Source organism: Peromyscus californicus, unplaced genomic scaffold, assembly GCF_007827085.1.
Source record: "Peromyscus californicus insignis strain IS unplaced genomic scaffold, ASM782708v3 Scaffold_4__1_contigs__length_199733344, whole genome shotgun sequence".
NCBI classification, from domain to species: Eukaryota; Metazoa; Chordata; class Mammalia; order Rodentia; family Cricetidae; genus Peromyscus; species Peromyscus californicus.
This window is the reverse complement of record NW_026294562.1, coordinates 50,586,453-50,599,373: the sequence shown is the minus strand read 5'-3', so window position 1 is coordinate 50,599,373 and position 12,921 is coordinate 50,586,453. Positions and strand designations below refer to the sequence as shown.

General features: G+C 41.9%; 1 protein-coding gene across 1 annotated transcript; it reads right to left on the bottom strand.

Moving 5' to 3' along the window:
* Nucleotides 1-1,460: 1,460 nt before the first annotated feature.
* On the bottom strand, nucleotides 1,461-12,706 carry Ms4a7 (membrane spanning 4-domains A7). The gene is made up of 6 exons (XM_052760087.1): nucleotides 12,277-12,706; nucleotides 8,406-8,540; nucleotides 6,945-7,001; nucleotides 5,502-5,708; nucleotides 2,245-2,354; nucleotides 1,461-1,530 (listed from the first exon to the last, which is right to left on the bottom strand). Exons 1-6 carry the CDS (start codon nucleotides 12,373-12,375, stop codon nucleotides 1,461-1,463), a joined length of 678 nt encoding a protein of 225 aa, XP_052616047.1. The 5' UTR covers nucleotides 12,376-12,706.
* Nucleotides 12,707-12,921: the final 215 nt, after the last annotated feature.

Sequence of the window (12,921 nt, the reverse complement as noted above, 5' to 3'; positions counted from 1 at the left end):
AAGATCAGAGAGACAAAGGAACACGCCACTGCCACATCTTACCTCTAGCACTCCTCAGCCTGAAAAGCTTTTTGGCCAAAGGCCTCTAGCTCAAAGGGCTCTCAGCCAAAAAGCCTTAGTTCCTATCTCCTCACTACCTTTCTCCGCCCAGCATATCACTTCCTTCTTAGTGCTGGGATCAAAGGCCTGTGTACTTCTCAAGCAAAGGCATGAGATCTCAAGTTCTGGGATTAAAGGCATATGATTCCCAAGTACTGGGATTAAAGGTGTGTGCCACTACTGCCTGGCTCTGTTCCTCTCCCAGACTGAGTCAATCTCGTGTAGTCCAGGGTGGCTTTGAACTCACAGAGATCCAAACAGATCTCTGCCTCCTGAGTGCTAGCATTAAAGGTGTGTGCCACCACTGCCTGGCATCTATGTTTAATCTAGTGGCCTGTTCTGTTCTCTGATCTTTAGGCAAATTTTATTAGAGTACACAATATATCACCACAGGTGAGCAATGTTGATTTTTCCAATCCATGATTGAAGTTGCTATTGCTTATCTATGGCCAATGACTTATTCTTTCTAGTACTTAGATGAGAGAGTATACTATGATTAATTATAGTCTTTGAATTCAAATAAAAAATAAAGCCAGTGTGTTGGGGAGCTAATTCAGTGGTAGAGCACTTTCTTAGCATGTCCAAGGTCCTAAATGCAATACCCCGTTCCTAATGCATGTGAAATTGTCATGTGAGACAGAAATACGTCATTTTCTTGCAACAGAGTCTCACTCTGCAGCCAAGCTGACCTTGAACTCAGGACAGTCCTGTTTCAGCCTCTCAAATGCTGGGATAAAAGGCATGAACCATCATGCCTAGCTATGCTTTATTATTGCTTTCCATTGTTGGGGATCAAACCCAGGTCCTTGCACAGGCTGTCATATTTTCAAAGGATCTCAAATGTTCTTGTAATGCATAATGTCTAATATTTTAGCAACAGGAATGTGCAAGTAACACAGAGAAAGATCCTACCCAGCTGCATGACCTCATCAGCCTCCACCACCACAGGATTGCACACTTTCTCATCTAACATCAGACGGATGAGACACCGTCTGTTCACTCTGTTCAGAGACATTTATAAAGTCTTTGGTCCTTGTGGACTGTTGGATGATAGAATCTTGCTGACTTAGACTTTGAGGAAATGATTTTCAATGGAAACGAAGTGACTCATACTGAAAGTACCACAGGAAAGCTTTTCTTCAGAAGTTTATTGGGATCTACCAAGGCTGGGATTTCAGGAACATCTAGCTGTGCTCTGCCATGAGCACTGGATTTCTTTCTTTCTTTCTTTCTTTCTTTCTTTCTTTCTTTCTTTCTTTCTTTCTTTCTTTCTTTCTTTCTTTCTTTCTTTCTTCTTCTTCTTCTTCTTCTTCTTCTTCTTCTTCTTCTTCTTCTTCTTCTTCTTCTTCTGTATTTCACATTCATGGCCTCAACAAACTGCTTTTGATAAGTTGTGTATGATCTTGTGACTCACACATGAAAAAATGCATTCTAGAAGAATAAAATTTATTAATAGATTTTAACACTTTGATTTTGGGGATAAGGTTTAAAATATTTTCATATCTTTCCCTCAAATACATGATATATAATATATTATATATATTATAGTAATATTTCATAGTAGTACTTTTGCAGCTTTATCATAATATATAGTTGGAGCAGTATTAGTTCAAGCAAATATCACTCCCCATTTCCTCATCTTGTTGATTTATAGTAGCCTCGGTGTTGAAGCATAATTTGTTGAAATTATAACATTTTCTTTTTTGCTGTAGCATTTAGGAGAAATGAAAACAGTTTGAAATTATAATGTAAGAGGCTAAGAAAAAGCAAGGGGAAGAGCAGAAAAACATAAACAAAGCAGTAAAATCTTGGTAAAATCACATTAGCAAGGGCTTGGCCGTGGAGACAGACGTCCATGTCCACCATAAGAACACGACTGTATAAACTCTTATTCTTCCCCATGTATTTTTTTTAATCTAAGTTTTGGTTCATTCATGAAATTTCATGAGCTAACTTCTAGAGCCAGCTAGTTTCTTGGGGAGGGATTCTCTTTCAGCGCTGCTGCCCTGTAGGCACTCTCTGATCCCAGGTGACCATTCAGTGAACTCTTATTTTTAGTATTAAAGTCTGTTTCCATCTGATCCTTTGGGCCTGAATCATTGTAGCTCAGAGTGGGGACATCAGGGGTGTCACAGAGATATCAACTTGCTTACCATAGGCTTGTTGAAGTAGACTCGCTTCCACCAAAAGACAGAACTGTAGACAGCTAGCAAAAGCTCCAGCACAGTGAAGATGAGCATCACCACCAGCCCACTCTGCAAAGGAACACAGACCTTGGTGGGACCACACACAAAGCCTTTGGGCCCTACTGAGAGGAGATAGGGGCGTGGCGTGGCATGGCGGGGTAGGGTGGGCACTGAAGCCCTCAGCAATGGAGACCAGGAGGAGCAGAGGCAATGGCTCAGTTCTCTGCTTTCTCGTTCAGGTTTCTTGGTGATCAGACAGAGAGGAGAAGCAAGAGTGACTGGCCACCTGTCTCTGCTTGTTTTCACCAATTCCTGTTTGTCCTTGGTGCTTTTCATTCATCCTGTTTTCAGGTGTGGATTCAGATTCACTTACCCTGTAGGATTTTTCCCTGGGTTCCTTCAGCGTGCAATTTCATGAAAATTTCTTAGATAATTATTTTTTCATGGTCTCCTTCTCTCTCCCACGTTTTTCTATTAGAACTTACATTCATGTTCAACCCTTTCTTGTAACTTCAGCCTTTGTGTCATTCATGTTTTTCAAATTTGATATGATTTAATAAGATATTTCTTTAGATGCATTAAATCTGCTTTTCACTGATCTCAGTTTTTAATTTCTAAGATTTTTTTTATTTCTAGTCATAGTTCCTCTTTATCAAGTCCCCTGTCCTTTTGATCATACTGTCCTGTTCTTATGTTTTGGTTTTGTCCTAGTCAGGGTTTCTATTACTATTATAAAACACCAAGACCAAAACATCTTGGAGAGGAAAGGGTTAATTTTAGCTTATACTTCCAGGTAACAGACCATCAGTCACTGAGGGAAGTCAAGGCAGGAACTCCAGGAAGGAGCCTGGAGGCAGGAACTGAAGCAGAGGCCATGGAGGAGCATTGCGCATTTGCTTGCTAAACCTGCTTTCTTGCAGCACTCAACAGGATTGAGCATTTTTCTGTAGCAGGAATCTTAAAAGTTCTTATTAATAAAATCAAACCTGAGCCAGGTATTGGGGTGAACACTGGAAAATCAGAGAGCCCGAACAAGCCACAGCTACCTCACCTCGCCGGATCCTCAGCTGGTCTTGTTTCCTCAGACTGGAGGATTCTGAGTCCTCATCCAAAATGGGTCTCAGCTGAATTGCTGCTCAAAAGCCTGAATGCTTAACCAGCCAAATGCTTAACCAGGCCAAATGCTTCTAGTTTCTGGTCCTCATGCCTTATATATCTTTCTGCTTTCTACCACCACTCCCTGGGATTAAAGGCTCGCTTTCTGGGATTAAAGGCATGTGTCACCATGCCTAGCCGTTTCCAATGTGGCCTTGAACTCACAGAGATCCAGAGAGATCCAGAGGGATCTCTGTCTCTGGAATGCAAGGATTAAAGGTGTGAGTGCCACCATTTTCTGGCCTCTATGTCTATCTAGTGGCTGTTCTGTCTCTGACCCCAAATAAGTTTATTAGGGTGCACAATATTTTGGGGAGCACAATACCACCACATTTTTCTCACATTTCCCATATGTTTATCATTCTATGGTTTAAGTGCATATGCGATGGTGTTGGTATCAGTGTGCGTCTTTAATATGTAAGAATCTTATAAGTGGGATTTATTGATATGTCCCTAGATAATTGCTTTAAGTCTGATTTTGTAAGGACCTTAAGAATATCAGAGATACAGAAGCAGTTTTAATCCCTTTATTGGAATCCCTCCTAGTATCTATGGAACTGTGAGTTTCCATGTGCCATCTGCACGGGATTAGGTGAGCTGAGGGCAGGGATTCGTGAAACTTCCTGTGGTATTGAGTACCATTTCCTGGTCCAGTCATCACAAATGACTTTTCGGTCTCTGTTTCTAATACATCTGCAGGGCTCTTGGTGTGTGCAGCTGACCTGACAGCCCTAAACCTCTACCCAGGCGTTGACAGTTTTGGATCCTCGTCCCTAGCACCTGTTTATGTGCAGACTCCCAGGATTCTGCTTTGAAAATTTGACTTTAGAGTCCTTACTAGCTTCTACAACCTACATCATCATTATTTCTTCCTTCCTCTAGCTCCTTTTTATTTTCTTCCAGTCTTAAGTACACACACACACACACACACACACACACACACACACACACACACACAGTTACTTTTGTCCAGATTAATGCCATATTTATTAAGTACTAGCATCCCTTTGAGGCTGGCTTACTCTGCCATGCTACAACTTTTCTGATGTTGAGGAAGTTCTTTCTGACTCTACTTGTATGAGCGTAGGAGACAATTTGATGTGCTAAAATCAATCCTATTTAAAGCAATCCCCCAGTATCCCAGTGGGAGGATGCATCTCTCACATTGCTTTACCCTGTTTGTCTTGTGGTATGACCTCCTGGGATTTCTCAAGCTCACTTCTCACCAGATAAGACTCTGTTCTTTCACTCCCTCAAGCTCCCAGGTCAACACTTTTGGTCTCCTCACATGGTCAGACTCATAGAGGGATGTGAGTCCAAAAACTTTCACACCTTCTCTAAGACTCCTGAGTCAGATGGACACAAGGGGATGAAAGACATAGGCTTGGTCACTCACTGCTCCCACTAGGAGAAGTCATGAAGGAACAACCTTCTTCTTTAAAAGACTCATTGTTAAGGTTTAGACGCTCTAACCCTACATTTAGGACATGGACTAAACCAGACTTGTCACTATTAGTAGGTGGTGGCTGTCACATTTGGGTGAAAGGTGCCAAGGAAACTCTGCCCGGGAACACTGATGTTTTTCATAGGAGTCATATCTACTGGTTAGCTGCCTCCTACCCTCTCTTCCCTTTGCTCACCCTGAGCAGACATGCACTTGAGGACAGAAAGCACTTTGTGTCTGCTCCAAGTCTTAGAGTACATGTGACCAGAAGGCAAACCTCTCTAATATGTAGAGCTTTCCAGCGCCAGGAAACAACCCCAAAGAACTTCCCAAGTTGAAGCTCAACACAAATACCAAAGAATAAATAGCTTTGCCTGTTGTGATTTAAAACTCTCCATTGTATTTTCTTCATCTCTTCCCCTTCTTCCCCTTTCTGCTGTGTTTCATGCATCCCCCAATGCATAATCTGCTAACTTTCTGTCATACTTGTTTTTTTTTTCCTGTCTGCCCCAGACAGTCAGACCAACAAAACCAGAGATTGCTGAAAAAGCAGAAATTACCCAAAGGGGAGAAACTGGGGCTTTACATGACAAGATGTTTAGTCTGGAATGACTTACCATGACACTGACATCAGCAAGGAGACAGTTCTTGTCTTCATTCATCCAATGGTGGGATTCCGGAGAAGGTAATAAGGACAGAAATTTCTTTTCTGAATTACAGTGTGGAGAGGCAGTCCCCAGGGTGATGAGGCCGTGGGTGAGGAGGAAGAGGCCAGCTGCAGCAACAACAGAGCTTGCAGCATTGGAGGCCAGACTTCTCAGTGCCTGGAAGACAGAGTCTGTATCGGAGTCTCATCCCAGCTTTGTGCAGGATGCCCCGCTCTTTGCCTCTTATACTCCAGTGGTGCTTCCCCAGAGTTGTTTCTAATATAATCTGTGACCTCTTATCAGGCAGACTATGGATAGTTTGTCATTGTATCGCTCAGCGCTCTGCAGTTTGTCCCATGAGACAGTTAGAAAACATGTCTTGAGTGGGAGAATGTGAGCAGCTCCCCACAGGCTGGCTTCCTGACTCTCTATGACACTGAGCACTGAGATGGGGATCCTCAGCCTACTGCCACTATCTCCACTGACTTCCCAAAGCTCCCAGAACTGTCCTCTGAAGACCTCTTACAATATGGCCTTTGGCACCCTCTGGAGAACCCAGACTGTAGTTTTACCTCACATAAAAAGGAGCTTTAGAGAATAATGGAAGCAACCTGAAGAGGTTGGATACCCTAGAGCAGTGGTTCTCCACCTTCCTAATGCTGAGACCCTTTAATACAGTCCGTACAGGGTGATCAGGCCAAAGGGAAGATAATGTACTTTCATGTGACAAGCAGTTGACGAATTTGCACCTTCTTTTACCTTCCAAGAAAGGGAAAGAAGTATTGGTGTGTGGGCTTAGTTCCTGTGGTTCTAGCTATGCCCACCCTCAAACAACACAATGAGCAGACAGTAGCCTTGAAAACACAGCAGGAGGAAGCAGTAACACTGCTGCTCCTGTGGGTAGCAGCCCTTCCTACTTCCTGCCACATACCCACCCAGGTGGGAAAGGCACACCCTGACTCCAGAAGCCACAGGGTCTGGCTAGCTATGGCTGAGAACACAAGGTGGTTTAGGAGCTGGCACATGTTCCTGATGACTGAAGCTGCAGTATAAACCCAGGAGTCCTGGGGTGGTTGAAGAGTTCCCAGCATTGGATGGGGTCATAGTTCTGGACTTGAAATCAAGAAATGTAGACTCCCATCTCTGCTGTTGTTAATCTCTCTGTGTGTGACCAGGCAAGCTCCTTTCTGCTCTGTGTTTCAGTTTTTCTCCCATCACATGTGGAAAATGAACACATTCATCTCAGAAGTGACGTCCCAAGTGTGTCAGTGGGCCAGCGGAAGAATACATGGCCTCTAACCTGTTCTGAGCTTTGTTTCCTTAAACTGTGCAGTGGAGGGCTGGAACTAGAAGAATTACCTATGAGGTTCCAACTAATACAACCAACTGGAGATTGATGGTCTTCATACTTACAAAGGGTTTGACTGAGGTTTTCCCAGAGATAATTGAGAGAGATCCAGCAATGGCAAACTGTTCAGGAAAGAGAGAAAAGAAAGAGTTGGCCTAAACTGCTTTCAAACCACTCACAGAAAGCAGTGGGAAACCTCTAGGGAGACAATCCTGCAGGAATGACATGTCCATATTGCTAGGGAGGCTTCATATCTACTTGGGATGGTTATGTATGCTGACTTTAAAGAACAGGCATCTGGTCAGGGAGGTTGAGTTTATGTTACTGGAAAGCAGCAGTTGCTGCAGGCAAGACGCAACAGATGCCTGGCAGATGCTACTAATGTTGAAAGAGGAGGTTGGGAGTGATCAATGACTTGAGACAATATGGAGATAAGGAAACCAACAGAAGCACCTCAGAAAGAGCCTCTGATATGGCAAGGGACAGAAAAATATGGAGTTGAAGCTATTGGTGTATGTGGAATGAGTATTACCCAGAGTTTAGGAAACCAGGAGGACAAGATCCAACATGAAACCTTTATTATAACTGCCCAGAAGGCAGTTTTTGATCCCAGTGGTACTAGGATCCCAGCAAGCAGAGGTATGGTGGTCTGGGAAGCTGAGACATTGATTATGCCTGTGGCTTGAGTATTGGGTAGTCACAGATAATGAGAGACCAAAATGAACTGGCAGTAGATTCACTAATGAAATATGGAGGCTGCCACCACCGGTTAGACAGTGAACTCCAGGATAAATTGTGCTTTGGGGACAGGAGCAGACTTTCTTGCACACTGTGTAGTTGTGTCCATGCAGGGACCATGGTGACTAAAACCCCTTTGTATAATTCATCTTCTCAGAATGTGCCTCTTTCCCTCATTTTTACAAGATTTTCTATGAAGAGAAACAATCGTTGGTAGGAGGTACACATTGTGCTAGCTACTCTGAAAATAAACTGCAGTGGGGGCCCTTGCCCATGAGCCATTATATGAGAAGCCCCAAAACTCTACAGATGTTTAGGGTTACCTGGAAGCAGAAGAATGCCTCTATTTCCTATGAATCTTGTCATTTCTGAGATAATGTCTGCAAACCTGTGACATCTGATAGAGGTCCCAGGTTACTGTTTAACCAGTGTTTCTCACTCTCTAACTGAGAAGTGGATTACTCTTAAAATGGGTAGAATCTAATGGCCTCTTCAAAGACCAAAAGAGGGCTGTAATAATATCCCTCCTGTCTAACAGGATGTGGTGTCAGATAAGAAATGTGCTGATATACTCAGTGTGTTGTCTTCTCCTCCTGCCTCCTGTCCTAATCAGATCCCTCCTGAGGTGCTGATTTTGAATAGGTGAGACAGGACATGAGATGATGACAGGAATGTTGAGCTGGCTCCCTCTTGCATTCTTTCCTCTTGAAGAGGAAGCTATTCTATGACTCAATGCCTGGTGTATATTTAGGAGGCATAAATGCTTTCGGAGATCAAACTTTACTTACACACAGGGATCCAACAAATGGGTACCCGGACATCAAAGTGGTGGAGGCTGCTGGGTTGAAGTAGGGAGAGTAGGAAACTGACACCAAAATGACCCCCAAGCCTGCAATCATCAGGGCACATAGTATCTGGATGGTCTGCAAAGGACAAGACATGGACCTCTAGAACATGTTTTTAAGTAGATGCAAAGAATTATTTGAATATACACTGACTTATAAGGAGTGTAAAATATGTTATGATTTCCTGTATTAAAAGGGGTAAACCCCACAAGTACCAAATATGCCTATTCTAAGAGAAAAATAATCCAAAATTTACCTCTTTTATTTTTTGAAAGGCTCATTAAACTCAGAAAGTGATCATGTGAATGTTGTAATTCTGAGAAAACTACTTCACAAAACATTTCTTTTTTGGGAAAAGTTGTTTGGACTAGAGCACAGTTAAGAAAATATGGAGAAGGAACTTCCCACTGGAGTGTCAGTGCAGGCCTCAACTTCAACTGAGAGTCGGCGAGCATCGTATTTCTAGTGCTGTCTCTCATCCTTTTTTATTTGTATTTTGAATTTAAAAATCACTCTGATTGTCACAGCACCAAGTATCAGACTAGTTAACATGTTTAAAGTGTTTGCATTCTCAGCAGTATTCATCACATCTGTGTTACAGATGAGGAGTTAAGTTGTACAAAATTGCACAAATGTCAAAGACCTGGTGGAATGTTTTTTGGACTCTCTAGTTTGAATTGGAATCCATATTCTTATTCACTGCTGGGTATGTGTTGTAATTTACACACAAACAAAGTAACTCAAAAGTACGAGATGTCATCTATTACCACAATTCATCATTGAATATCCACAATTCATCATTGAATACCCATGTACCAAGAGGCAGGCATGAAACAAATGAAAGTCACTGTGGTAGAATCTTACCTCTTACATGTACCATGTAAAGAGAAGTTTCATGGCAACTGGGATGAAGTATTACTGGAGCATGTTATCAAGGATGGGGCCATCAGGAATAGAGATTTGTGGATAAATAGATGGGAGACATTGTAATAGAATAGAAGATCCAGAAGAGAACACACATGGATATAGCCACCTAATATTTAACAAAGGTGTCTTCAACAAATGGTGTTGGGGAAACTGGAAACCCACATGTCAAAGAATGAAGCTAGAGCCCCATCTCTTACCTGCTCATAAATAATTCAAAATAGAACAAATATGTTAAGGTAAGATCTGAAGCTCAGAAACTGCCAGAGGCAAACATCAGGAAAACACTTCAAGATGAAGGGATTTTATGAAAGGGAACCCAATAATTCAGATAACAATGGGAAGAATCAACAAGATTACTTGGGATGGAAAAGTTTCTGCCTAGCAGTGGAAACAAACAGGAGAGTGAAATTACAGACTGAAAAATGGGAGAAAACCATTGATGACTATATATCCTATGAATAGGCCCCAAAGTTAAACACTAAGAAAACCAAAACAACCAATAAATAGGCTCGTGAGTGGAATAAACAATTCTCAAAACAAATAAAGATAGACTACAAATATTTTTAAATAACATTCAGCATCCTAATGACTAATTAGAGCAATGTAAATAAAAGCTGATTTCAGATTTCTTCTCATCCCAGTCAGACTGGCTATCATCCAGAAAACAAATGACCACACATCTGATGAGGATGTGAGGAAAGAGGAACTGTTAAATGCTGCTGATGGGAACATAAACCGGTGTGGCCACTGTGGAAATCAACATGGTGGTTCCTGGAACAACTAAAACTAAATTAGAACCAGCGTATGATCCAGAGGATGACTTCTGGGTATGTCCCCAAGGGAATCAAAGTCAGCATATCACAGAGAGGCCTGCACAGCCAAGCTCATTGCTGTACAATAGCCAAGGCATGGGACAATTTAGATGTCCATCAGCAGCTGAATAGAAAAACAAAATGTGGTCTTTACACACAATGTAATTTTATTCAACCATGAAGAAGAATAAAATAATGTCATGGAAATGTGTGGAACAAAGGATCATCGTACTAAATAAAATAAGACCAACTCAGAAAGACAAATAATGTCTTTTCTCTATCATGAAAAATATACATTTAAATATATATGTATGCATATATACATAAGCATGAGAATGGAAGAAGCACTACTAGGGAGGAGGGAGTGGTCCAAGAGGTGGGAGATAAGAGAAAACAATGAGAGGGAAAAGACAAGTGCCACGCTCTCCTTTCATATATAGAATCTGAAGTTGTGCACTGTAGGTACACACACACACACACACACACACACACACACACACACACACACACACACGCACACACACCTTTTCACACACGCTCATGGTAAAAAAGCAAAGAGAAAATATTTGGCAGAGAAAGAAAACCATCAAGAGGTGGGAAGCAATCAGGGATGTAATCAGCAGGCAAGTATGAGTATATATATATAATTCTATATATATTTCTATCTTTCCATACATCCTCTATCTACCTATATGTCTGTCTATCTATCTATCTATCTATCTATCTATCTATCTATCTATCTATCTATCTATCTATCTATCTTCTATCTGTTGAAAGCAGTGGGAGTGATATAAGGGCCAAGGTCTTGGTATGCAGGTAGTGAAATAATCGCCGAGTAGGATGACATGAGTTTCTAAAGTGGGAATTTCCAGGGGTGAGAAGACAGCTAAAAGATTGATCTCAGAGTCCTGAGAAGCAAAGACAGTGCTGACTTCCTTTCAATGACTTGGGGTGAGAATTGTTGACAGAGTGTCTTCTGGAAGCAATGTGCTGCTGACTCAACAAAGAAGAGGCATTTGGAGAAAAAAAAAAGATGGATAAAGAATCTAATGATTAATATTTAAGATGTGGTAAGGAATTATGCTGGTATAGCTAAGTAGCTATAGTAGATTATTTTCCTAAGACCCGTAACCTCACTAGTCTCAGGAGGCTGGCTAGGTTTCCCCTCCCAGGCACAATTTCCCTCCTGCTGAATTGGCCTTAAGTCCAATTAGATAGCTGTCGGTTGCCGCTGACTTGTGAGTGCCACTTATTTCACCTCTCTTCATATCTTGTTATGCTGGTTAGTTGTGGATCATAGTATTGCAGTTGGGTAGGACTGTTTGTTTCCTTTCCTTGGCATAGTATTTTCTGGAAGCATGGAAACTAAACCAAAGAAAAGATGCTTTTAGAACCAGCTTGAATCACCTGAGTCCTGTCTCCTAAGTCCACAGTGTCTTCAGCAGTAAGGACCCTCCCCCAAACCATGAGAAGCAACCAAGGGGCTACGTCAATTATCTATACTGTTTTGGGAGTCACTGAGTCTACCCTGCTCAACCCAAACCCCAGAAGACACACTTGGTAAGGTTTCTGAAAATGGGAAGGAATAGAGTTTGGGTCTTAATAGGAAGTATTTAGAACCCAATGATGAATAGGGTCCAGCTCATGAGGAATGTTGATACTTGGATGTCTTACAGCAGCTCATGTGGACACAGAGAAATGTGTGGATAAAGGCAATCTAGATGGTGTCATCTGAAAATGTTTGAGAACCAAACTTCAAGTAAGAAGACCTAATTTAATCAGACTAATAAAATCATGTGTCTAAGTCAGAAATCTGCACTAAAGACAAATGAGAAGAAACTAATTTCTTAATTATGCAGTTTTCTGGTGAAAAAGGCACGAGTGGGTTTAATTACTTAATTATTTAACTAAATGAAATCCCCTAGAAGAGTATAGTTTCTGGAACAGCTGTATTTCACATTCTGGTTAGCTTGTGGAGTCAGCCAGAAACAAGTCAAGGATGCTCCCAGACCCACTAAACCTCTGTAGTTTCTGTATATCTCTTCCGTGTTTTCCTTCCAACAAGATGGACTTACCCCAAGAACTGTGGCTTCCTTCGGCACACCAACCAGCAGGTCATCTCCTTTTTGGTATGTGTGTCCAGCTTTCTCTCTTTTGTGGATAACGATGTCCATTGGAAGGCAGGCACCCAAATCCCAAGCCGTAGAAGTGTGATGCTGATGAGGCTAGAAGAGGCACTGAACTCATTAGTTCCTAGGGCTTGACTGACAGACACTCACAGGTACCAGAGTCTGCAGGGAGTGAAGAAGGATCACTTTTCTTTAGATGAGAATTGGGTACATGTAGGGTCTGATGACCATAGACTGGCTTGTTTTCTACAAACAGAACTGGATCTGAGTTTCAGGGAGAGCATAGGAGAGCTAGTCGGTTGGCTGCACTTCATTCATGATGAAAAAGAAACATGCTATTGGGGAAAATTGCAAACATTTCAAGGAACCCCACAATTTGGAGGTTAGTAATTCAAACAGAATTTGCTCTGCAGCCCTGAATGTATTCACCTCACTGCTTGCCCTGCAAAGCCTTTAGTTTTAGGTCCCGTTCTCTACCTCTTGTACCCCTGCTTCTTTTATAGTACAATCCCCTGCCACATCTCCCAGAACCTTATACTGAAGCTACATTTATGCTGTCTAATCCTCCACTGTTCATTTTCTCTCCATTAA

Excerpts from the sequence above, each read along its gene's own strand:
- Ms4a7 (XM_052760087.1), bottom strand. The coding sequence starts at position 12,375 with ATGGACATCGTTATCCACAAAAGAGAGAAAGCTGGACACACATACCAA. Across the intron at positions 5,709-6,944 it reads AAACCTCAGTCAAACCCTTT|GCACTGAGAAGTCTGGCCTC; the intron begins GTAAGTATGAAG and ends TCTGTCTTCCAG. Across the intron at positions 1,531-2,244 it reads AACAAGCCTATGGTAAGCAA|AATGCATTTTTTCATGTGTG; the intron begins GTTGATATCTCT and ends TTATTCTTCTAG.